The 25176-nt window shown below is 51.7% G+C and overlaps 1 protein-coding gene across 1 annotated transcript in view; it reads right to left on the minus strand.

Moving 5' to 3' along the window:
* Positions 1-25176, minus strand: part of ppp1r13l (protein phosphatase 1, regulatory subunit 13 like) — a 49299-nt gene continuing 24123 nt past the window's right edge. The window contains exons 2-13 of the mRNA XM_052044112.1: positions 21695-21816; positions 18300-18436; positions 15694-16738; positions 13081-13182; positions 10455-10537; positions 8786-9149; positions 7304-7698; positions 6196-6333; positions 4837-4970; positions 3725-3892; positions 2169-2367; positions 1-706 (exon numbers count right to left, since the gene is read on the minus strand). Coding sequence (XP_051900072.1) covers positions 677-706; positions 2169-2367; positions 3725-3892; positions 4837-4970; positions 6196-6333; positions 7304-7698; positions 8786-9149; positions 10455-10537; positions 13081-13182; positions 15694-16738; positions 18300-18436; positions 21695-21758 — 2859 coding nt within the window. The 5' untranslated portion in view covers positions 21759-21816 and the 3' untranslated portion in view covers positions 1-676. The remainder of the gene's footprint in view (positions 707-2168; positions 2368-3724; positions 3893-4836; positions 4971-6195; positions 6334-7303; positions 7699-8785; positions 9150-10454; positions 10538-13080; positions 13183-15693; positions 16739-18299; positions 18437-21694; positions 21817-25176) is intronic.

A 25176-nucleotide genomic window follows, 5' to 3' on the forward strand; every position in this document is an offset into this window, starting at 1 on the left:
TTTAATGACGGTACAAAGACATACAAATATCTAAAAGCATCAACATTCATTGCACGCACGAAATCTGGATCTGGGAGAGATCCTCCGGTCAAATCCAGACCAAATTGTGGGTTCGATTATATCAGCTTATAATGGGCATTTAACTGAAGAGTTCTCCTCCTGTAATAAGGTTGGGGGAGCCGGCAGCTCCTGTGGCCTCCTCCACCAACGGGAATGCTGAGGGAAACAAGTCGGCAGCTCGTCCCCCCTTCCCGGGAAGGTCCCCCTCTCCACTGATGACGGACGGGTTTCCAGACAGTACACTTGAAAGGTGCAGGACGATGCCAGGAGCAGTGGGGTGGGAGTGAATTCACCGCAGGACGAGGCGGGGTGGGGGAAGTCGGAATCTTGGTCCCCCGGGAATGATCCCTCCTCCAAATACTGTCAGGAATAGTAAAGCAGACCTGCATCCAGTTTGGTGGTGGGACGTTCTCCCGATCAGGAATGCTTCGGGAAGAGGACAGCGAGAGGCAATAAACCTCTCAGGTTCAGGTGAGGCGACCCCTGCAGGAGATCCGGGATTCTCGAGGAGATCGAGGACAATTCCAGACCACTCTTCCGGCGTTCTGGCTGATGAGTCACGGACACTGCCCGATGCGGGGGTGGAGGGTAGGGGCTGCTCCATCCGGCTCTTGCCCTACACGGCGGGCTTCACCCTCGGAAACAACTGAGGAAAGAAAAGGTGAGGACTATCAGAGCAGCTGGCAGAAGGGCCACAGCACTACACAGCAAGATCCCACACACTGCAAGCTGTCCTGGCGGAAGTTCTGCTGGCCAGTAACAGTCACTGATGCAGGAATCTGGAGCAACAAACTGCTGGTGCAACTCAGCAGGTCGGGCGGCATCTGTGGAGGGAGATGGACAGTCGACGTTTCGGGTCGAGACCCTTCATCTGGGCTTAAAGATGGAGGGGAGATGGCCGGTATAAAGAGGTGAGGGGGGAGGGGTTGGAGCAAGAGCTGGCAGGTGATCGGTGGATCCAGGTGAGGGCGGTGGGGGGGGGGGGGGGGGGGGGTGCGGTGATAGGCGGATGGACGGTGGAGATAGCGACAGAGGCTGGGAGATGACAAATGGTGGAATCTGATGGGGGGAGGGCAGGTGGGAACAGTGCGGGGATCCCAGTGGGAGGGGGGTGTGTGGTGACGGGCAGACAGAGTGGAGGAGGGGAAGGAAACACTGATGGTGGGTGGGTGCAGGAGGGACTGGGTGGATCAGGAGGAGAGAGAATGTGGGGGGGGGGTGGGGGGAGCAGGCTACTCAAACTTAGGAGAGTTCAGCTGGGGTGAAGCAGCTACAGTCGATCTCCAGCCTGCCACTGAAATCATCCAGTGGGTGAAAGTGCCTTGGAACCGCGCTGAGGATCACTGGCAGGCAAGGTCCTGGGATACATCAGTCCACAATCCCAGCTGCCAATACTCGGAAGCTCCCGGGGGATCCCCACTGGCAGGAAGATGTTGGGATGGCAGACACCTTGTCACACCTAACTCAGCATTGCCCAGCATCCGGCCACGATCTGCTGGAGGAACACTTCCTCTCCAGTCCTGACGAAGGGCCCCGACCCGAAACCTCGACTGTTTATTTCCCTTCACAGATGCTGCCCGACCCACTGAGTTCCTCCAGCACTTTGTGTCTGTTGCTCCAGATTCCAGCATCTGCAGAATCTGGTGTCTCCACTTTGCTGGAGGGACTCAGCGGGTCGAGCAGCATCTGTGGAGGGGCAAGGAATTGTCAACGTTTTGGATGCCAACCCTGCGTCAGTGCTTAACCCACCGAGTTTCAGTTGTTGCATCCCAAGGGAAGTCCTTCAGATACCAGGCACCCATTTTATTCTCCCCACATTCCCATCAATTCCTCCCAGATTCTACCCCTCACCCACACACTGGGGGCGATTTACAATGGCCAATTAACCCACCGACCCCGCACATCGTTGGGACATGGGAGGAAATCGGAGGAAACTGGGGGAAACCCACTCGGTCACACGGAGAAGATGCAAACTCCACACAGACAGTGCCCGAGGTCAGGATCGAACCGGGGACCCTGGAGCTGCGAGGCAGCAGCTCTTCCTGTTGTGCCACGGAGCTCCCCCGTGCGGCCGAGGCTGAGTGGGGTGATGGGGAGGGGGTACTTACCCCGAGGAGGTTGTAGGGGATGTAGCCCTCGCGGCCGTATAGGGAAGCCCACCACCAGTGGCTCTCCTCCTTGTCGCCGCGCTGCAGGATGGTAATCGCCTCGCCTTCCCGGAATGACAGCTCGTCCGAGTTCTCCGCCTCGTAATCCCACAGGGCGTAGAGAACCGCACTGTTCACCATGCCCGCCTGCTGTTCTGCACCTGTGTGGGGGGAGAGGCAACAGGGTGAGGCAGAGGGAAGGATGACATATGCACGGGGGGGGGGGGGGGGGGAAGAGGAGGAGGAGGGCGGGGAAGGAGGAGGAGGGGGGGGAAGGAGGAGGAGGGGAAAGGAGGAGGAGGGGAAAGGAGGAGGAGGGGAAAGGAGGAGGAGGGGAAAGGAGGAGGAGGGGAAAGGAGGAGGAGGGGGAGGGAAGGAGGAGGAGGGGAAAGGAGGAGGAGGGGAAAGGAGGAGGAGGGGGAAGGAGGAGGAGGGGGGGAAGGAGGAGGAGGGGGGGAAGGAGGAGGAGGGGGGATGGAGGAGGAGGGGGGAAGGAGGAGGAGGGGGAAGGAGGAGGAGGGGGGAAGGAGGAGGAGGGGGGAAGGAGGAGGAGGGGGGAAGGAGGAGGAGGGGGGGAAGGAGGAGGAGGGGGGGGAAGGAGGAGGAGGGGGGGAAGGAGGAGGAGGGGGGGGAAGGAGGAGGGGGGGGAATCAGGGGGAGGGGGGGAAGGAGGGGGTGGGGGGGAAGGAGGGGGAGGGGGGGAAGGAGGAGGAGGGGGGGAAGGAGGAGGAGGGGGGAAGGAGGAGGAGGAGGGGAAGGAGGAGGAGGGGGGAAGGAGGAGGAGGGGGGTAGGAGGAGGAGGGGGGGGGAGGAGGAGGAGGGGGGGAAGGAGGAGGAGGGGGGGAAGGAGGAGGCGGGGGGACGGAGGAGGAGGGGGGAAGGAGGAGGAGGGGGGAAGGAGGCGGCGGGGGGGGAAGGAGGAGGAGGTGGGGAAGGAGGAGGAGGGGGGAAGGAGGAGGAGGGGGGAAGGAGGAGGAGGGGGGGACGCAGAGGGGGGGGAAGGAAGGAGAGGGGGGGAAGGAGGAGGGGGGGAAGGAGGAGGGGGGGGAAGGAGGAGGAGGGGGGGAAGGAGGAGGAGGGGGGGAAGGAGGAGGAGGGGGGGAGGAGGAGGAGGGGGGGAAGGAGGAGGAGGGGGGGAAGGAGGAGGAGGGGGGGAAGGAGGAGGAGGGGGGGAAGGAGGAGGAGGGGGGGAAGGAGGAGGAGGGGGGGAAGGAGGAGGGGGGGAAGGAGGAGGGGGGGAAGGAGGAGGGGGGGAAGGAGGAGGAGGGGGGGACGGAGGAGGAGGGGGGGAAGGAGGAGGAGGGGGGGAAAGGAGGGGGGGGTAGAGGAGGGGGAAAGGAGGGGGGTAGAGGAGGGGGAAGGAGGGGGGTAAGGAGGAGGAGGGGGTAAAAGAGGAGGAGGGGGGTAAAAGAGGAGGAGGGGGGTAAAAGTAGGAGGGGGGTTAAAAGGAGGGAGGGGTGGTCGACACGGAGAGATGCCGGTGTGAGGGAGGGGCGGAGGACGAGGGCTGCACTCACCTGAACAGAAATCGGGCGCATTCCTCGTAGCCATCCAGGTAGGGGTCGCATTTCTCCGCCGCCGTCGCCCCGTCGTGAGCGTCATCGAGAAGATGGCGGCTCCTTTCTTCAACCAGCAAGGTGCAGATCGGCAGGTCGTTGCAGGAGGCAGCGCAGTGGAGGGGCGTCCTGGAGGGGCGCAGACACCCGGCAGGTGAATATCTCCACCCCAGCACCATCAAATCTCCCCTTCCCCTCCCTCCTCCTCTGTCTCCCCTCCCTCCTCATCCGTCCCTTGCTCTGATGGGGCTGATGTTTGCCCGGGCAATTGTGCGCACCTTTCACTCATCAAACCGGAACACCGGTTGGCTATTTGACTGTGCGAGGCGTCACAGAGCATTGTCCTGTGCACAGGGTCCCACAGGAATCTGCAGGACCTCCAACCAATTCTTCCCTTCCCACCCCCCCCCCCCACTCCCCCCCCCCCCCCCCCCCCCCCCGACTCTCTAAAGACACCAGCCCCATTCACACTGCGATCTCTGGGCTGCACCACTGTTCTTAACCAGAATTGTACAAGAACTAGGGGACATAGCCTCAAGATTCAGGGAGTAGGTTTAGGACGGAGATGAGGAGGAACTGTTTTTCCCAGACAGCAGTGAATCTGTGGAATTCTCTGCCCAGAGAAGCAGTAGAGGCTGCCTCATTAAATATATTTAAGACACAGTTAGATAGAGTTTTGCACTGTGGGGGAATTAAGGGTTATGGGGAAAGGCAGGTAGGTGGAGCTGAGTCCACGTCCAGATCAAACCATGATCTTATTGAATGGCGGAGCAGGCTCGACGGGCCAGATGGCGACTCCTGCTCCTACTTCTTATGTTCTTCTGAAACTCCATCACTCCACCACTGGCGGTCCGTATCCCACGCTCTGGAATTCCCTCCTTGTTCTCCAAAGTTTTGCTCCCAACCTCTCCTAATCACGTAGCAGTTGTCAAACTTTGTTCAGTAACATTCTTGTGAAACACCTCGAGATGCTTCACCACATCAAAGACGCCATATAAATGGAGGGTTCTGTTCCGGGTGTGTTTACCCTGGGAGTTAATTTGCCCAGCATGGAAGACACTGTGTGAACTAACCATCCGTGACTGTCAGACACATTGACGTTGACTCCAAAGTTGACGAGGAACTCAACGACGTCATAGTGGCCGCCACACACGGCGTTGTGGAGCGCCGTGATGCCTTCGTCGTTTGATTGGCTTGGGTCGTCTATCTGGAAGGAGACGGAGAGAGGTGAGCAGGCCATTGAGTTCAGGGGTCAAAGGTGGATTCCAATCCACCTACCCCAGAGATACGACCATCATGGCCAATATCCAACCTATACCCATTGTAGGATGGAGGGAATTGGACATTCCTTGCCCAGTCCCTCCCCAAACCAGGTCACAAGTCAGATGTGGAAGACATTAGCACTCAGGGAGGCCCCGCAGTGGGAGGAAGGACCTTAACTACACAGCGGGGGAACATTCAGGCCCTTTGCATCTGTTCCACCAGCTGGACCTTTGGATGCTCTCTGCTTTAATTCCATATACAAACCTTGGGCTGTATTTTTTCTTAAACATGTTTTCTCAACAAACAGCACATATACTTTTCAGGTTTGTGACCTGCAAGCTGCCTGAATAGGTGGTAGAGCGATTCAACAGTCGATTACAGAAGGGCATTGGGTAGGTGTTTGGAAGGCATCGAGGACTGCAATGAGAGCAGGAGTGGACCCAATTGGATTGGTCTTCAAGAAAGCCAACACAGTCTCAACTGGCCTTTTCTGCCGAGATTATACGACATTGTGTTTCCTCCTGCAGAGGGTGGACAACAAGAGGTGTGGGTGGTGCGCAGAGGCAGGGAAAGAAGAATGTGTTGATAAACACAACTCTTTCTCTAAGGACCCATCTACGTCGCCCACAAACAATCTCACTTTCGGGAGGGGGGGGGGGGCCCACAGGAGATCAGTAACTCTTATGAAGGAAAGATTTTTTAAATTATTATTTATACAGCTTGGTAAAAGTCCTTCCCGCCCAGTGAGCCCGCGCCACTCATGTTTCCGACTAACCTGTACGTCTTTGGAATGTGGAGGAAACTCATGTAGTCATGCGGAGAACGTACAAACTCCTTACCCCCAGCGGCTGGAATTGAACCCCAATCGCTGGCACTGTTGTAGCGTTATGCTAGAGAGCAGTGGGTCCATGGAACTGCTCAGGCAAAAATGCTTGCACAGGAACAATAGGCCGAGTGGCCTCCTGTGTGCTTCTCGGGACTGGAAGCCTTGCGGCTTCCACACTGGCCCCACCAGGCATTTGAGGGGACGCAGCTACAAAGGGGCTGCAGTTTTTCCTGAACGCCTGCAGGTGTCACCGTGGAGCCATGAGCACCAGATGAGTCCATGGATAGAGATTTTCACGTAAACCAGCATGCTCTTAAATGGCACACGTTAGCTGGGCAATTACCTGATGCACAACTTGCTGCACCACATCCAGCTCCCCCAACAGCGCCGCATCCAGTAAAACCACTAACGGACTCAATCGTGCCTTCATTTTCTTACTTGTCCCAGACCTGCCTTCTTTCTTCAGGATCGAGCGCTTCACCTGGGAAGGACGGAGAGGAGGACATGTGAGCAGATTGAGCCAAGTCTCAGCACACTGCAAACGCCAACACACATGAACGAGTCAGAGAAATCAATCCAGTGTCTGCTCTGGCCCTGGGATGTGTGCAGTGTAAGCAATCACAAGACCAAAGTTTTGATGCACAGAGGGATCTTGGGGTCCAAAGTCCATAGCTCCCTGAAAGTATCTACACAAGTAGGTAGGGTGGTAAAGGTGGTGTATGACATGCTTTCCTTCATTGAGTACAAGAGTCAGGAGGTCATGTTGCAGCTGTATAAAACTTTGGTCAGGCCACACTTGGAGTACTGTGTGCAATTCTGGTCGCCCCGTTACAGGAAGGATGTGGAGGCCTTGGGGAGGGTGCAGAAGAGGTTCATTAGGATGCTGCCTGGATTAGAGGGTATGAGCTATAAGGGGAGGTTGGACAAACTGGGATTGTTTTCTCTGGAGTGTCAGAGCCTGATAAAATTTTATAAAATTACGAGAGGCATAGATAGGGTAGACAGTCAGAACCTTTTTCCCCAAGGTAGAAATGTCAAATACTAGAGGACATGCATTTGTGAGAGGGGGAAAGTTTAAAGGAGATGTGTAGGGCAAGTTTTTATTACACACACAGAGAGCGGTGGGTGCCTGGAACAGGCTGCCAGAGGTAGTGGTGGAAGCAGATACGACAGTGGTGTTTAAGAGGCTGTGAGACAGACACATGGATATGCAGGGTATGGAGGGATATAGATCATGTGCAGGCAGAAGGGATTTAGTTAAATCTCCTGTCCAGGGATTTGGGGGGGTGGGGGAGAAAGGGGGAAGGGGGTGTCTGGGAACAGGGGGGCGGGTCACTTTCGGGTGCCTCTGGGAGCGGGGGTAAGCAGTCAGTCAGTCAGTCACGGGGCGCATGCGGGAGGGGGCGGGTTCCCGGCTACGGCGCCGGAGCAGCGGGCAGTCTCGGACTCACGGGGGAAGCCGTCGGCGACACGGTGACGGTGCTGGCTGGGATCGGCCCGTGCTCCGGGTCGAAGGCGGGCGAGGTCTGCGCCGGGTCCTCGGCTGCCTCCTGGGACCCCTGGCGGAAGAAGCTGGTCAGCTGCTGGTAGCGGCGGGTGTGGTGCTCCAGGGGCAGCCTCTCCTCCGGTGGCTGGTCGATGGACGTCCGCTTCTTCAGGGCCCGCGGGATGGACGCTCGGAGCTTCAGCAGCTCTTCCTTGTCCTGGATGTCCTCCGTGTTGGGCAGCGACACTGGCTGCAGACGGGTGGGGCTGAGGGGTCGGGGAGGGACGCCCTCCACCTCACCCGGTGGGAGGATGCCAGCAATCTCCGGCTCCACCTCGCCAGTCTCCGCCAGGGAACTTGCTGGAACGAGAAAGGACATGTCGGACGGGTCAGGCCAGCCGACACCGGAACCCCTCCCCAAGGCACACGCTCAACTCGCCCCTCCACCTGCCCACCCCCCCAAAGACCATCAGTGCCTCGTTGCCCTCAGTAGCCCAAGGAGACCCCACAGCACGATTTTAAAGACCTGTTGTACAGGCCAATTATTGACCCCCCCCCACCACCAACATCAATCACCAGAGACTGCAGACACTGGAATCTGGAGCATCAAACAATCTGCTGGAGGAACTCGGGGGACGAGCAGCATCTGTGGGGGAAGGAACTGTCCACGGTTCAGGTCGAAACCAAAATGGGCTTTTTTTTTTTGTTCTAACTGTGTTCTAATGGTGTATAATTTATGGTTAATTTAGGTTTTTTTTCTTGTGAATGCTGCTTGGCAGGCACGGTAGTGTAGCGGTTAGCGTAACGCTATTACAACACCAGCGACCTGGGTTCAATTCTGGCCGCTGTCTGTAAGGAGTTTGTACGTTCTCCCCGTGTCTGCATGGGTTTCCTCCGGGTGCTCCGGTTTCCAAGACTAGATATCTTTATTAGTCAGATATGCATCGAAACACACAGTGAAATGCATCTTTAGCGCCTTCCACATCGCAGTCAGACAGCACAGAAACAGGCCCTTTAGCCCATCGAGTCTAAGCTAACCATTGAGCACCCATTTACATTAATCCCGTTTTATTAACCCCAACTCCCCCCTGATTCTGACCCTTATGTACACACTGGGGGCAATTTACAGCAGCCAATTAACCCCCCCAGCCTGTGCGTCTGTGGGACGTGGGAGGGAACCGGAGCACCCGGGAGATGCTCACACAGTCACAGTATGCAAACTCCACACACACAGACAGCGCCGGAGGCCGGGATCGAACCGGGATATTTGGGACCGCAAGGCAGGGGTTCTGCCCGTTGCACCAAATGGCCTCCTCCTATACCGCGAGCTGATACAAAAGAAACGCAGGCAACACTGCACAATGTGCAGTCAGTACCCCCAACACGAAGCGCCCACCATACGCGCCCCAGCCCGTGCTCACAACACACGCGACCTCCTTGAGCTCACCTTCTTGTCCTGGCCGGGGCTGCGGTGGGCTCCACAGGGTGGATGAAGCAGGGGTTCCCAGTTGGGGCTTGTCTCGACCCAGCCCTTGCCCCCGGTTACTCACCATCCCTGGCCGGATGAACACAGACAGGGGCAGAACGTTCCGGCGCTCCTTGATGGCCGAGGTTCGGGGACCTCCCGGGGGAACAGTAGCCCAGCCCACGATGGGACTGGGCAGACTGGGACCACCCCAGGGAGAGCCAGGTCTCCTCTGCCTTGGGAGGGTGGCGTGGACATGCCAGGGGGAAGCGCTGGGAGCCTGGGTGCTCTTGGGGAGGGTCCCGTACAACTGAATGGCATTGGCGCTGGTCCGACCTCTGGTCAGCTGAAGGGGGAGACAGACACCCAACAACGTTAACACCCAGTCTCTCCATAACCTTCCTCTCCCGCTCACCTCCACGCGCCATTCTGCAGAAGTTACAGGCCATTTGGCCCATCTGCTCCATGGCGTCTCTGCTCCAGCCTCCTTTAACCTTAAGTTTGCCTTCTTCTCCTTCCTAAACCTGCCCCCCGCCACACGTTCCCCTCGACCCACTCCCTGTGGGAGTGCGTTCCCCAACCTTTCTGCACAAAGAAATTCCTAAATCCATGACTTATTTGGTATCTGCATCCTTCCGTCCTCTACTTACTTTATTGGTGACAGTCTAAAAGATAGCAGCCACTATTCGTTGTCCCTTTGTGTGTTCTCTAATTTCCCTCATTAAATCATCAACTGGATGACTTCATCAATATTTTAACTCCACAGCAACCTTGGCCTCACCCTTTCACAGACATTTCCTGTGTCCTATCCATTCCTCTGCAACTTATTTTCCTCTCTTTCCCAGTTCTTTGATCCAAAGGTCAACCGCTTCTCTCTCCACAGAGACCTGCCCGGTGATTGAGGCATTTTGCACCTGACCGTCTACCTGCACTGCACTTTCTCTGCAACACTATAGTCTGTATCCTGTTATTTTCCCTTGTGTTACCTGCACTGATGTAATGGAACGATCTATATGGATGGCATACAAAACAAAGCTTTTCACTGTCTCTCGGTACATGTGACAATTATTTACCAATTCAGTTTTTAATTTCAGAATTGCAGCATCTGCAGTTACTTTCAAATATCTGGACTCCTCTTTCAAAAAGCTGGCCTCGTTACGATGGGCTGAACGTCCGAAACAAAGGGTGGACTGAGGTGAAGTTCTCTGCTCACCCGACCTCCTGGTGCACAAACCCTTTCTGCCCCTCAAGCCTGCCCTGCCGTTCAATAAGGTCATGCATGATGGTTGTAACCTCAACTCTGCATCTCATTTATCAAGAATCCATCCACCTCTGCATTAAAAGTATTCAAAGACTCTGCTTTCACTGCTTTCTGAGGAAGAGCATTCCAAAGACTCGATACTGGGAGAACATTTCACCTCTTTTCCATCTTAAATGATGATGTTCTTGTACTTTACTTACACAGTAACGCCGTGTTGTAGAAACATCCTTTGCACTACCACCCTGACAAGACCCCTCAGGATCTTGTATCTCACAATCAGGTCCCCTCTCACTCTCAAACTCCAGCAGGTACAAGTTTAGTCTGACCAACCTTTCCTCAAGAGCTTCTCTCGGTGGGCACCTGTACGTTTGGGTTTCCATGAAGTCCTACCTTGTTTGATGGAACTTCTAAATCGAGGTCTGTCTGTCTCCAGCCTCCTTCTTGCTTCACTGTGTTCCAGTTCGAATCCCACTCTGGCACGAAACACAGATGCAAACACAAATAACGATGAGTCGGAGTACAGGAAGGAGAGAGAGAGCTCAGTGACATGGCATCATGACAACAACCTTTCCCTCAATGTCAGCAAAACAAAAGAGCTGGTCATTGACTTCAGGAAAGGGGGGGCGGTGCAATTGCACCTGTTTATAGCAATGGTGCTGAGGCCGAGAAGGTCGAGAGCTTCAAGTTCCTAGGAGTGAACACACCAATGGCCTGTCCTGGTCCAACCACGAAGACACCACGGCCAACAAAGCTCACCAGCACTTCTACTTCCTCAGGAGGCTAAAGAAATTTGGCATGTCCCCTTTGACACTCATCAACTTTTATCAATGCATCACACCTTGGTATGGCAACTGCTCTGCCCGGGACTGCAAGAAATTGCAGAGCGTTGTGGACGCAGCCCAGCGCATCACAGAAACCAGCCTCCCCTCCATGGACTCTGTCTATACCTCTAGCTGCCTCGGTGAAGCAGCCAGTACAATCAAAGACCCCATCCACCCAGGACATTCTCTCTTCTCCCCTCTCCCATCAGGCAGAAGATACAGAAGCCTGAGGGCTCATACCACCAGGCTCAAGGACAGCTTCTATCCTGCTGTTATAGACTTTTGAATGGTTCCCTTATACGATAAGATGGACTCTTGACCTCATAATCTACCTTGTTATGACCTTGCATCTTATTGTCCACCTGCACTGCGCTTCCTCTGTAGCTGTATTCTGTTACTGTTTTACCCTGTACTACCTCAATGAACTGTGTACTGAATTGATCTTTACCAAGTTTTTCACTGTACCTCAGTACAAGTGACAACACTAAACCAATACCAATTAGATTTGCCCTCTATTAACCTAGGGCTAGGACTCCCTGACGACTGGTCAGAGAGGACAGAGGCGATTGCTTCTAGTCGGACTCTCAAGGATTTTCACCATTTTGGGGGACAAAAGTAGACAGATTCCCAGGACCCTGGCTCTCTGATTTACCAAGCATCTCATATACACTCCGGGTAATGCACAGTGGCAAATTAACCAAATGACCCGCATGTCTTTGGGACTTGGGAGGAAACCGGATCACCCGGTGTAAACCCACGTAGTCGCAGGGAGAATGTGCAAACTCCACACTCAAGACAGCACCGGAGGTCAGGATTGAACCCGGATCTCTGGAGCTGGGAGGCAGCAGTACTACCTGCTGCTACCCACTCTTCAGAGCTAGCCTAAACAGAATGGGAAGAAGAACCGGACTCTCTCCTGTACCACTCTACAATTCTTAACATCATTAAAATGGAACTAAAGGGAAGTGAACCCTTGATCTCCCGATCTACCTCGTCGTGACCCTTGCACTTTAGTTGTCTACTCGCACTGCATTTTCTCTGTAACACTATATACTGCATTCTGTTTTCCTTTTTACTGCCTCAGTGTACTCATGAATGGAATGATCTGTCTGGATGACATAAGATATAGGAGCAGAATCAGGCCATTCGATCATGGCTGATTTATTTTTCCCTCTCAACCCCATTCTCCTGCCTTCTCCCTGTAACCTTTGACGCCCTTACTAATCAAGAACCTGCTTTAAATACACCCAATGACTTGGCCTCCACAGCCGTCTGTGGCAATGAATTCCACAGATTCACCACCCTCTGGCTCAAGAAGTTCCTCATCTCAGTTCTAAAGGGACGTCCCTTTATTCTGAGGCTGTGCTCTTGGATCCTAGACTCTCCCACTACTGGAAACATCCTCTCCAGGTCCACTGTCTCCAGGCCTTTCAATATTCAGTAGGTTTCAATGAGATCCCCCTTCATTCTTCTAAACTCCATCGAGCACAGGCCCAGAGACATCAAACACTCCTCATACATTAACCCTATCATCCTCGGGATCACTCTCGCAAACCTCCTCTGGACCCTCTCCAATGCCAGCACACCCTTCCTTAGATATGGGGCCCAAAACTGCTCACAATACTCCAAATATGATTTGACCAACTCAGCAGTGCACCCTTGCTTTTGTACTCAAGTCCTCTTGAAATGAATGTTAACATTGCATTTGCCTTCCTTACTGCCGACTCAACCTGCAAGTTAACCTTTAGGGAATCCTGCACCAGGACTCCCAAGTCCCTTTGCACCTCTGATTCCTGAATTCTCTCCCTATTTAGAAAATAGTCTACACCTTTATTCCTTCTACCAAAGTGCATGACCGTACACTTCCCTGTGCTGTATTCCATCTACCACTTCTTTGCCCATTCTCCCAACCTGCCCAAGTCCTTCTGCAGACTCCCTGCTTCCTCAACACCACCTGCCCCTCCACCTATCTTTGTATCATCCGCAAACCTGGCCACAAAGCCATCAATTCCATCATCCAGATCATTAACATATAACGCGAAAAGTAGCGGACCCAACACCGACCCCTGAAGAACACCACTCGTCACTGGTAGCCAGCTAAAAAAGGCCCCCTTTATTCCTGTGCAATCAAAAGTTTTTCATTGTATCTCAGAACATGTGACAATAATAAACCAATGAACAGAGGACAAACGTACTGTTTTCATGGCTTGGTGTCTTTGAAGACTTCTTCTCATAAGCAATGTCCAAATCAGCCTCTGCCCACACACTGGCTGGTTTCTTCTGCTTTGAGGTGTCTCCTGTGGGATTTAAACCCAAATTCACTTTTCAACATCAGTGCCTTCACTGCCCGCCTTGGTCTCTGGCATCCCAACCCTCTCTGCCACACTGACTGGATTTACATCAGGACTTTATCAGGGAGACCTTCTCCCAGCTGGAAGCTGGGCACCAGTCACTGTTCCGTGCCTTGTCATGACCTTCATGCTTATCCGCCTGAACTCAACATGTCAGGGGAGGTCCTGACTGGACAAGGCCTCTGTGCAGCCAAGCATGCATGGTGGGACCTCCGTGATAATCCAGCCTGTGGCCACGGTACCGGGGTGGGTGAGTACCCACTGACCACATACAATGGGGTCCATGAGCTACCTCCGTTCCCAGGAACACTGGCATCTGGCTCAAAGTACAAACAAACTTTACATAAACTGAAGGCTTGTATCAAAGCCAATTACACTACACTAATGCAGTGAGTGACCCATGTCCCAAATAAACGGGGACTCTGTTTAGTGAGTGACCCTCATCCCAATTAAGATATCTTTATTGGTCACGTGTATATCGAAACACACAGTGACATACATCTTTTGCATAGAGTGCTCAGGGGGCAGCCCGCAAGTGTCGCCACGCTTCCAACACCAACATAGCATGCCCACAACTTCCTAACCAGCACATCTTTGGAATGTGGGAGGGAATGCAGGAGAATGAGGGGAGATCTTATAGAGGTATACAAAATTATGAGGGATATGGATAGGGTGAATGCATGCAGGATTTTTCCCCTCAGATTGGGTGAAACTAGAACTAGAGGACATAGTTTTAGGGTGAAAGGTGAAATGCATAAGGAGAAATCTGAGGGGAAACTTCTTCACTCAGAGGGTGGTGCGAGTGTGGAACGAGCTGCCAGTGGAGGTGGTAGATGCGGCCTCAATTGTAATATCTAAGAGGGGTTTGGAAAGGTGCATGGATGGGAGGGGTTTAGAGGGATATGGTCCGGGTGCAGGTAGATGGGACTAGGGAGATCAGGTCGGCATGGACTAGATGGGCTGAATGGCCTGTTTCTGAGCTGTAGTATCCTATGAAACCAGAGCACCCAGAGGAAACCCACACAGACATGGGGAGAACATACAAACTCCTTACAGACAGTGGCCGGAATTGAACCCGCGTTGCTGACGTTGTAATAGCATTACGCTAACCGCTACACTGATGACCACATCCTGAATAAACTATAACAGCATACATTTACACATGGAGTGACACAATGTAAATATGTAGACTCTGTACTTACACAGGGAAAAGCCCTTACCCTGAATGAGCAGTGACTCTGCAGTAAGACAGTGAGTGAGTGTTATCCTTTATAAATGGCAAATGCAGAGATGCAGTGAGAAACTAACCTCAGCAATGATTCTGTTTATCCATCTTAGACAATAAGACAAAGGAGTAGAAGTTGGCCATTCGGCCCATCGAGTTTGCTCTGCCATTCTATCATGAGCTGATCCATTCTCCCATTTAGCCCCACTCCCCCGTACTAAGGGTGTGATTGCGCTGGAGAGAGTGCAGAGGAGATTCACCTGGATTGGAGGACTTTAGTCAGGGGGAAATGAACAGGCTGGGCTTGTCTTCCCCGGGGTAAAAGAGGCTAAGATGACCCGATAGAGGTGTATAAGAGAGGGATGGACTGGATCGATAGTCAGAATCTTTCTCCCATGGTGGGGGGAATCAAAAACAAGAGGGTATGGGTTTAAGGTGAGAGGAAGAAGTTTTAAAGAGAGACTGAGGGTTAAGCTTTTGTTTTTACACAGGGAGTGGTTGATATCTGGAACATGCTTTCAGAGGAGGTAGGTTGGAATCAGACACAATCACTACATTTAAGAGGCATTTGGACAGACACCTACATAGGCATGATACAGAAGGATAAGGTGTTAATGCAGGCATAAGTGATTAGCATAGATGGGTAAAAAGGACAGCATGGCCATGGTCAAAAAGGACGAAGGGCCTGTTTCTGTGCTGTACAACTCTATTCAGGTCTTCAGGAGTTGAGTTACAGGGAAAGATTGAACAAGTTAGGACCTTATTCCTTGGAGTTCAGAAGAATGAGGGGAGATTTGAAAAAGGTTTACAAAATTATGAGGGGTATAGACAGAGTAAATGCGAGTAGGCTCCTTCCACCTAGATTAGGAGAGATAAGTACTAGAGGACATGGCTTTAGGGTGAAAGGGGAAAGGTTTAGGGGGAAATTCACTCAGAGAGTGGTGGGAATGTGGAACGAGCTGCCATCTGACATGGTAAATGCAGGCTCACTCTTAAGTTTTAAGAATAAATTGGATAGATACATGGACGGGAGAGGTCTGGAGGGTTATGGACTGGGTGCAGGTCAATGGGACTAGCTGAATAAAGTTTCAGCACAGACTAGAAGGGATGAATGGCTTGTTTTCTGTGCTGTAGTGTTCTATGGTTCAGAGGGAAGCTACAACTTTCTCAGAGTAAACAACTCAGAACCAACGGGGGGAGTGGAGCCAGTACCTCGTTTTAGTGATCTTTACCTGGGTAGGCGTTGAAAGCTCCAAGTTCAGGGGTAAATTCAGGCTTCGGTCTTGGTGTAAGAGAGGCATCCTCTGCGGCCAAGGTCAGCTTGCTACGCTCAGGACCAAAGGAAGCAGTGGCGTACAGCGGAGGAATGTTCTCACGAGGACCGGCGCCACGGAAGAGATCTGGTAAACAGCCGGGACCCGAGAAGGGCAAGGGACTTGGGCTGGAGAGGCTTGGGGACTGAGAGATCATGCGGTCCACAGCACTGCTGCTCAGAGACGGGGACTCACGGAGAGGGGACTGGGTGTGGTACGGGGGGAACTCAGACTTCTCAAATGAAGTCAGGGGGTTAAAGCCACGGGGGGATGGGGCTCGATCTGACTGACGATGTTGGTCTGGTTGGGAATACGGAGTCATGGGTCCCGACATCGGTCGGGGAGAGGGGGCTCGATCTGACTGAGATCGTTGGTTCGGTTGGGAATGTGGTGTCAACGTTCCTGACATCGGTCGGGGAGAGGGGGCTCGATCCAACTGAGAACGATATTCCGGTTGGGAATATGGTATCAGGGGTCCCGACATCAGTCGGGGAGAGGGAGCTCGATCTGACTGAGATCGCTGGTCCGGTTTGGAATATGGTATCAGGGGTCCCGATGTCAGTCGGGGAGAAGGGGCTTGATCTGACTGAGACCGTTGGTCCGGTTGGGAATGTGGTGTCAACGTTCCTGACGTTGATCGGGGAGAGGGGGCTCGACCTGACTGAGAACGATAGTCCGGTTGAGAATATGGTATCAGGGGTCCCGATGTCAGTCGAGGAGAGGGGGCTCGATTCGACTGAGATCGCTGGTCTTTTGGTGGAAAAATCAGTGGGACAAAACCATATGGGGAGGACACGCATTCCGAGGTCAGTGGCGTGTAGGTCTGCGACGGTTGTGTTGAAGTGCTCCGTGTCAGATCCGTGACGGGCCAGGGTCGGTCATCTTTACTCTGAGGCTCCAACTTGTTCGAGATGGAAGTTCCGAAGGGATTTGCCGTGGTCACTGGAACATCTTTCCCATTGGTCTAGAAATTAATTAGAGAACAGGAAGCTTAAACTGAGAGGATCGCGAATGGGAAGCATGAACTTTCTCACTCTCTCCACCATCTCACTGAACCTTTTTCAGAAGCATCTGTTTGTGTTTCCGGTTTGCAAAGTTCCCAAGATTTTACTCCAAAAAAAAACCCAAGCTGCTGGAAGAACTCAGCAGGTCAGACAGCATCCGTGGAGGCAAAGAGGTGGTCGACATTTCAGGTTGAGACCCTGCATCATATTCATAGAGCAATTCAGCATAGAAACAGACCCTTCGGCCCAACCAGTCCATGCTAACCAAGATGCCCATCTAAGCTAGTCCCATTTGCCTGTGTTTGGTCCATACCCTGCTGAACCTTTCCTGTCCATGTATCAGGACTGAGGGCATAAGGGGGAGACAGTCAGTATAAAGGGGTGAGGGGGAGGGGTGAGGCAAGTGATAGGTGGATCCAGGTGAGGGGAGGTTGATGGGCAGATGGAGTCAGGGAGGGGAGGGAGGGGTGGAGATCATGAGAGAGGCTAATCATGGAATCTGACGTGTTGAACCAAATGAAGGAGGGAGAGATGGTTAGCAGATGGGAACAGTGGGGAAGGGGACACTGTTTTTAGTGTGAGGGTGACAGGTAGATGGGAGTGTGGGGGGGGGGGGGTGGGGGGGGGGGGGGCGGACAAAAAATTCCAAGCAAAGGCTCTCGAGTCGAACTGCATGGTCTCTTGCCTTACACCACAAACAAACATGAAATAAGTAAACTTCCGAGCACTTGCGTCAGAGGCAATTACACAGTTTAAGGTGAATCACAGTGAGTGACTCTCAGCCTGAAAAACTATAACACTATGTTATTATTAAGAGCCCCTCTTCACTCAAGGTCAATGGGAACGTTGTCATTTGGCATTGAAACCCACAGATTATATGTTAAACTGAGGATCCTTCAGGTTGGATGTCAAACACCTCACCACATTGAAGAGCAGCAGGCAGTTGGATCATAAGAAATAGGAGCAGAATTAGGCCATTCGGCCCATCGAGTCTACTCCACCATTCGATCACAGCATTCAATCATCTGCCATCAACCCCATTCTGCCCGTAACCCTTAACCCCCTTACCAATCAAGAACCTATCAATCTCTGCCTTAAATACACCCAATGACTTGGCTTCCACAGTCCTCTGTGGCAACGAGTTCCACTATTCACTGCCCTCTGGCTGAAGAAATTCCTCCTCATCTCAGTTTTAAAGGCGGAGCCCTTGGATCCTTGACTCTCCTACTAATGGAAACATCCTCTCCAAATCCACTCTGTCCAAGCCTTTTTGCTCTCCCTGGTGCCCAAGTCAATATTTACCACTTACCCCAATCAACATTACTAAAAACAGATTTGGCCATTGTCAGTTTGTGGGATCTTGCAGTACACAATTTTGCTGCCCCTTTTCCCATATTACAACACTTGACTTCAAAAAATGGCCGCAAGGTGATCTGAGGCCTCCTGAGAGGGATGTGGAAAGCGCTATAAGAATGCAAAGTCAACCTCCTTCTCTCCCCACACATTACGTCCTTAATGTACCTGGACTGGTTGATGGGACATAGAGCTGCCCTGTATGGACCACATTGACTCCAACTCCTGCGACAACTTGTCCAGTTCAAGCGCCGCATCGTTGACCTTCTGCTGCCCGGATTGCAACAGGAGGTTCGTTTGTGACTCTGCGAGAGAGAGAGAGAGAGAGTGTGTGAGAGCCTGCGAGAGAGAGAGAGAGAGAGAGACAAAATCAGAAGCGATGGCTGTGAGCGACTTGAGGGAGAGTGGAAGCCAGGAGCATCAGTGGCGCAGCGGGTAAAGCCGCTGCCTCCCAGCTCCAGTGACCCAGGTTCAATCCCAACCTCAGGTGCTGTCTGTGTGGAGTTTGCACGCTCTCCCTGTGACCGTGTGGGTTTCCTCCTGGGTGCTCCGGTTTCCTCCCAGGTAATTTAGCTGGCCACTATAAATTGCTCCCGGTGTCTCAATTAGTGGGAGGAGCGGATTGGAATGAAGGGAGAGTGAAAGGACGCGATTAGTGCGGGATTAGTACAAGCGGGTGCTTGTTGGTCAGCACGGACTTGTTGGGCCGAAGGGCCTGGTTCTATGTTGTATTACTCTACTGTCACTGAAACAACACACTCAGAAGGTGAACAAAGGCCTGGGAGTCTGAGGAGGGGGTTGAGGGGCAGGGGAGACAACCATTCAGCCCATAATCCTATCCTAGAGTTCAATTTAATCAGAGCTGATCTCACTCATATCTCCATCCACCCTCTTTAGTCCTTTACCTTAAGAAAAATTCCCCTCCGAGGAAACAACTACCAGGACCGCAAGAAACTGCAGAGTTGTGGACAGAGCTCAACACGTCACAGAAACTAGCCTCCCCTCCATGGACTCTGTCTACACTTCTCGCTGCCTCAGTAAAGCAGCCAACATAATCATCCTCTCCCTGCCCAGACATTCTTCACCCCTCTCCCATAGGGCAGAAGATGCAAAAGCCTGAATGCACATACCACCAGGCTCAAGGACAGCTTCTATCACACTATTATAAGACTATTCAATGGTTCCCTAGTCGATAAAATGGACTCTTGACCTCAATCTATCTCGTTATGGCCTTGCACCTTATTGTCTGCCTGCACTGCACTTTCTCTGTGGCTGTGACACTTTATCCTGCAATCTGTTATTGTTTTACCTTGTATACCTCAATGCACTGCTGTAATGAATTGATCTGTACGAACGGTATGCAAGGCAAGTTTTTCACTGTACCTCAGTACAAGTGACAATAATAAACCAATATCTTATCTTGTATCCTTTAAATGGGATCAGTGGAGAATTGACTGTGTGGATCCAGAACTGGCTTGCCCACAGAAGACAAAGGGTGGTGGTTGAAGGGACTTATTCAGGCTGGAGGCCTGTGAGTAGTGGTGTTCTGCAGGGATCTGTACTGGGACCTCTGCTGTTTGTGATGTACATAAATGACCTGGATGAGTATGTTGATGGGTGGGTTAGTAAGTTTGCAGACGATACCAAGATTAATGGAGCTGTGAACAGTGTAGAAGACTGGCGATGGATACAGGGTGATATAGATCAGCTGCAGATGTGGGCAGAGAAATGGCAGATGGAGCTTAACCCGGATAAATGTGAGGTGTTGCACCTTAGTGGGACTAATGTCAAGAGGCAGTACACTCTGAAGGGCAAGACCCTTAACAGTGTTGAAGAGCAGAGAGACCTTGGGGTGCAAATCCATGGCTCACAGCAAGTGGCTACACAGGTAGACAGGGTGGTTCAGAAGGCTTATAGAATGCTTGCTTTCATTATTCAAGGTATTGTGTACAGGAGTCAAGAAGTTATGATGCATCTCTATAGAACTCTGGTTAGGCCGCATTTAGAGTATTGCGTGCAATTCTGGTCACCTCACTACAGGAAGGATGTTGAGGCTTTAGAGAGGGTGCAGAGGAGGTTTACTAGAATGCTGCCTGGATTAGAGGGCATGTACTATCAGGAGATGCTGGACAAACTTGGGCTCTTTTCTCTGGAGCGGCAGAGGGGTGATCTGTTGGAAGTGTATAAAATTATGAGGGGCATAGATAGGGTGGACAAGCAATATCTTTTTCCCATTATTGAGCGATCCAATACCAGAGGCCATGCATTTAGGGTGTGAGGGGGTAGGATCAGAACAGATGTCAGGGGCACGTTTTTTTACTCAGAGAGCGGTGGATGCCTGGAATGTGTTGCCTGATAGGGTGGTGGAGGCAAATTCATTGGGGGCTTTTAAGAGGGGCTTGGATGGGCACATGGATGAGAGGAAAATGGAGGGATATGGGATTTCTGCAGGTAGAAGGGATTAGCTATGTCGGCACAACATTGTGGGCCGAAGGGCCTGTTCTGTGCCGTATTGTTCTATGTTCCATGTTCTAAACAAGGGAAACAAAAGCTCCAACCCCTTTGCGACAAAGGCCAATACGCCATCTGCCTTCCTAACCACTTGCTGCTCCTGTGTGCTAATTTTTTTGTGATTCAGGGATCCCTCTGTACTTCACATGGTTGCCGTCTCCTACCACTTACATAATAACCTGCCCTTTGATGCCTCTTACAAAGTGCAAGACCTCATTAAATTCCTTTTGCCAAGTTTCCACCCACTCACTCAGCCCCCCTCTATTCTGTCGCAGTCACGACATCTGCATTGCAACATGGTGTCTCACCTACTTTGCTGCCAGATTGATACTTGACACTCCAGCCCCATCCTCCAGGTCATTAATATAGATAGTAAATAATTGAGGGCCAAGAAACGATCCTTGGGGCACTCCACTAGTTACATCAAAGGGGAGTTGACCCTTTCTGCCATTAACCTACACCAAGGGGCAGCCAATTAACCTACCAGCCCGTCTTTGGGATGTGGGAGGAAACCGGAGCACCCAGAAGAAACCCACGTAGTTACAGGGAGAACATGCAAACTTCACACAGACAGCACCGGAGGTCGGGATTGAACCTGGATCATTGGAGCTGCGAGGCAATGCCCTACCCTCCGTTGCAATTAAACCACAAAGGCAGGGAGTCCTACAGCACAGGAACAGGCCCTTCTGCCCATCACATCCATGCCAACCATCCCCACCCTCGCCTTCCAAGATATCTTCATGAGTCACATGTACATCGAAACACACAGTGTAATGCAGCTTTTGTGTAGAGTGTTCTGGGGGCAGCCCTTACAGGCAGCAGCGGGAATTGAACCCAGGTCACTGGCACTATAATAGTGTTACGCTAACTGCCACTTCTACAACTTAAAACCAACTTGTTTTCCTCTCTGTCCCAGTTCTGATGAAGGGTCTTCAACCTGAAACATAGAAGCTTTTCTCCCCGTGCAGATGCTGCCCGACCTACTGAGCATCCCCAGCATTGTCTGCATCTGCTCAAGATTTCCAGCGTCAGCGACCTGGTGATGGACTTACCCAACACAGGTGAAAAGATGTTTCCCAAGGACGTTGGGCTAAACTTGAGCTGGTCATCTGCCATCCTTCCAGACGAGTACCGTATGCTGTGGGAACACAGCTGATCCAGTAATATGGTGGTCCTGAAGGACAAACAAGAAAAGACAAATTCACTGCAGGGTTTCAGCAAGGTTGGTCAAGCCAAGACCCACCTAACTCTGCAAAGTCAGAAAAATCTCTAGCAGGTCAGTCAGGAGTAGAGGGAATGCTGCACTGTCAGAGGAGTAGTCTTTCTGATGTTGAACTACGACTGCCCTCCTTACAAACTACCATATCGCTACCTGCAGTGTACAGCACAGCCCTTCAGTCCATCTCATCCATGCTCAATTGGAAGTCGATCTATGCTAATCCCATTTGCTTGCTTTGGATCCCCATCCCTCTAAACCTTTCCCATGAGCGTAATGCTTTACAGCGCCAGCGACCCGGATTCAAAGCCGGCCGCTGTCTGTAAGGAGTTTGTACGTTCTCCCCGTGTTTGCACGGGTTTCCTCCGGGTGCTCCAGTTTCCTCCCACATTCCAAAGATGTACGGGTTAGGAAGTTGTGGGCGTGCTATGTTGGCGCTGGAAGCGTGGCGACACTTGCCGGCTGCCCCCAGAACACTCTACGCAAAAGATGCATTTCACTGTGTGTTTCGATGTACATGTGACTAATAAAGATATCTTATCAAATAACTTTTAACCATTGTAATTGTATCATTCGCTACCACTTCCTCTGGCAGCCCGTTCCACATAACCACCGCCCTCCGTGAAAGATTTACCCCTCAGCTCTTCTTTAAATTTGTCCCCTCTCATCTTAAACCCACACCCTTACTTTTGGACTCCCCCATCCTAAGAAAAAGACTCTGCCTACCTACAAGGTCACCCCTCAGCCTCAGTGAGAACAAACCCAGCCCATCCAATCTCTCCTCATGATTATAACCCTATGTTCCAGGCAACATCCCGGTGAAGTTCTTCTGCATTCTTTCTAATGCTACCAGGTCCTTCCTGCAGTGTGGCGACCAGAAATGCACATAATACTCCAAGTGCAGTCTAACCAGTGTTTTTTTTACAGCTGCAATACAAGGTCCCAGATCTTATAATCAGCTGACAACCTTGCCTCTCCTAGTGACCTGCTCATTGAACATAGAACAGCACAGCGCAGGAACATGCCTTTTGGCCCACAATGTCTGTGCCGAACATGATGCCAAATTAAACAAAATCTCTTCTGCCTGCACATGATCCACATCCCTCCTTTTCCTGCATATTCATGCGTCTAAAAGCCTCTTAGATCTCACTATCATATCTGCTTCTACCACTACCCCTGGCAGCCCATTCCAGGCACCACCACTCTCTGTATAAAAAACTTGCCCCACACATCTCCTTCAAAACTTTGCCCCTCTCACCTTCAATATTTATTCCTCCTCCAACCCCACTTCAGAAAGAAACAGTATTTGGTTGTTTGCACAGTGACAGTTGCTGTGTACAAACTACTTGCTACATTTATGACATTCCAACAGTGACAGCACATCAAAGCAGTGCACAAAATGCCTTGGGATGTTCCGAGCTAGTGAAAGGTCTCCTTTGTTCTGAAACAGGATCTTTGCTCCTAATCTCCCAGCAGCACAAGTTAGGACCACAAACTGAGTCTGAAATTCCTCACATTCTTTAGAAGAAAATAACTATTGAAAAGACCCCAGCATCTATGGTTAATTTACAGCTTTGTGGGGAATGGGAAGCAAAATGATTTCCTTTCCCTCCTCCACAGGAATCCCGATCCACCATTCCGTTCGACTCTCAGCTAAACAATGCTTTCAACGGCTAAACCAGAAAAGAAACCTGAAACTACTTACAACATGAACAGTCTTTGTAAGTGACAACCTAGTGGCTGGAATTGGTTAATAAGGCAAGCACAACGAAAGCTTCAAGCCAAGCCGGCGCTAGACAACCACAGGAGGAATGTCTGTAGAGCTCTCACAGAACGACTGAGGTTGCAACCAGGAGCTGAACTGGGGATACAGTGCATGCGAGGAGATGTATATCCCAATGGTAAAAACACCCACGCCAGTTAAATCAGCCAGAGTATTAGGGTGGAGCAGCCACTCCCACTAACTACGTTGGTGTTCTGCGCTGAAAGGGAACAATCACGTCCCCAGTGAGTGACAAGATTTCAGGTTTATCAGGTTTAGTGGACTCCACTAGTTACCACCATCAATGTGATGCTAAAGAGTAGGTTATGAAGAACAGGGCCTCCAGCATTCCAATGACCCTGTCTATCCCATCCACACACTTGATTGGATGTTCAGAAGCGAGAAAAGCCTTTAACAGACAACCTGCAGGACAGGAGAGAGCCTTGTGATGCTACCACTCAATCACTCCAACCAATACTGTCCTTCACACCAGAGTTTTACACATTCGCTTTAAATCAGTCTTCTCAATAATGAGACAGGTAAGATAAGATCAGATTTCTTTATTAGTCACATGTACATCGAAACACATCTTTTCGCATAGTGATTTGGGGGGCAGCCCGCAAGTGTCGCCACGCTTCCTACGCCAACATAGCATGCCCACAACTTCTTAACCAGTACGTCTTTGGAATGTGGGAGGAAACCTGAGCACCGGGAGGAAACCCATGCAGACACGGGGAGAACGTACAAACTCCTTACAGACAGCGGCCGGATTTGAACCCAGATCGCTGGCGCTGTAAAGCCTTACGCTAACCACTACACTACCTGGATAGGAAAGGTTTAGAGAGATAATGGTCCAAACGTAGGTACATGGGACCAGCTTAGATGGGCATCTTGGTCAGCATGGACTGGTTGGGCTGAAGGGCCTGTTTCCATGCTGTATTGCTCAATGATTCTAAAGACCTCCATCCTCAACTTTACCAGAGAGCACACACGCGCATGTGGACATGCAACGAGGAAATGACCACATTCACTGTGATGCCCTTCCAGTTGAACATCTTGCTTTCATATTGAGAATGGCACTTGGAGCCACAGGAGGTGGCTTCTCTAGAACTGTACAAGAGAAGCAAATCCGAGTCATAGAGAGATACAGCATGGAAACAGGCCCTTCAGCCCAGAGTCCATACCGACCATCAACCACCCACTTACACCAATCCTAGATTGATCCTATTTTTTACTCTCCGCACATTCTCATCAGCTCCCCCCCTTCCCCCCCCCCCCAGATTCTACCACTCACTTACACACTCGGGGTTATTTACAGAGGCCAATCCGCACGTCTTTGAGACGTGAGAGGAAACCAGAAAACCCATGTGGTCACGGGGAGGACGTGCAAACTCCACGCAGACAGCAGCCGAGGTCAGGATTGAACCTGGGTCTCTGGCGCTGCCTGTCAGCAGCTCTACTCGCTGCGGCACCCATCTTCCAATACATCCAACGTCTTTTGCCTGAGTCAGGCTCAGAGGTGCAGAGATCAGCCAAGCAACACCACACCCTCCCAC

This window comes from Pristis pectinata, chromosome 35, assembly GCF_009764475.1.
Source record: "Pristis pectinata isolate sPriPec2 chromosome 35, sPriPec2.1.pri, whole genome shotgun sequence".
In the NCBI taxonomy this organism is placed as follows: domain Eukaryota; kingdom Metazoa; phylum Chordata; class Chondrichthyes; order Rhinopristiformes; family Pristidae; genus Pristis; species Pristis pectinata.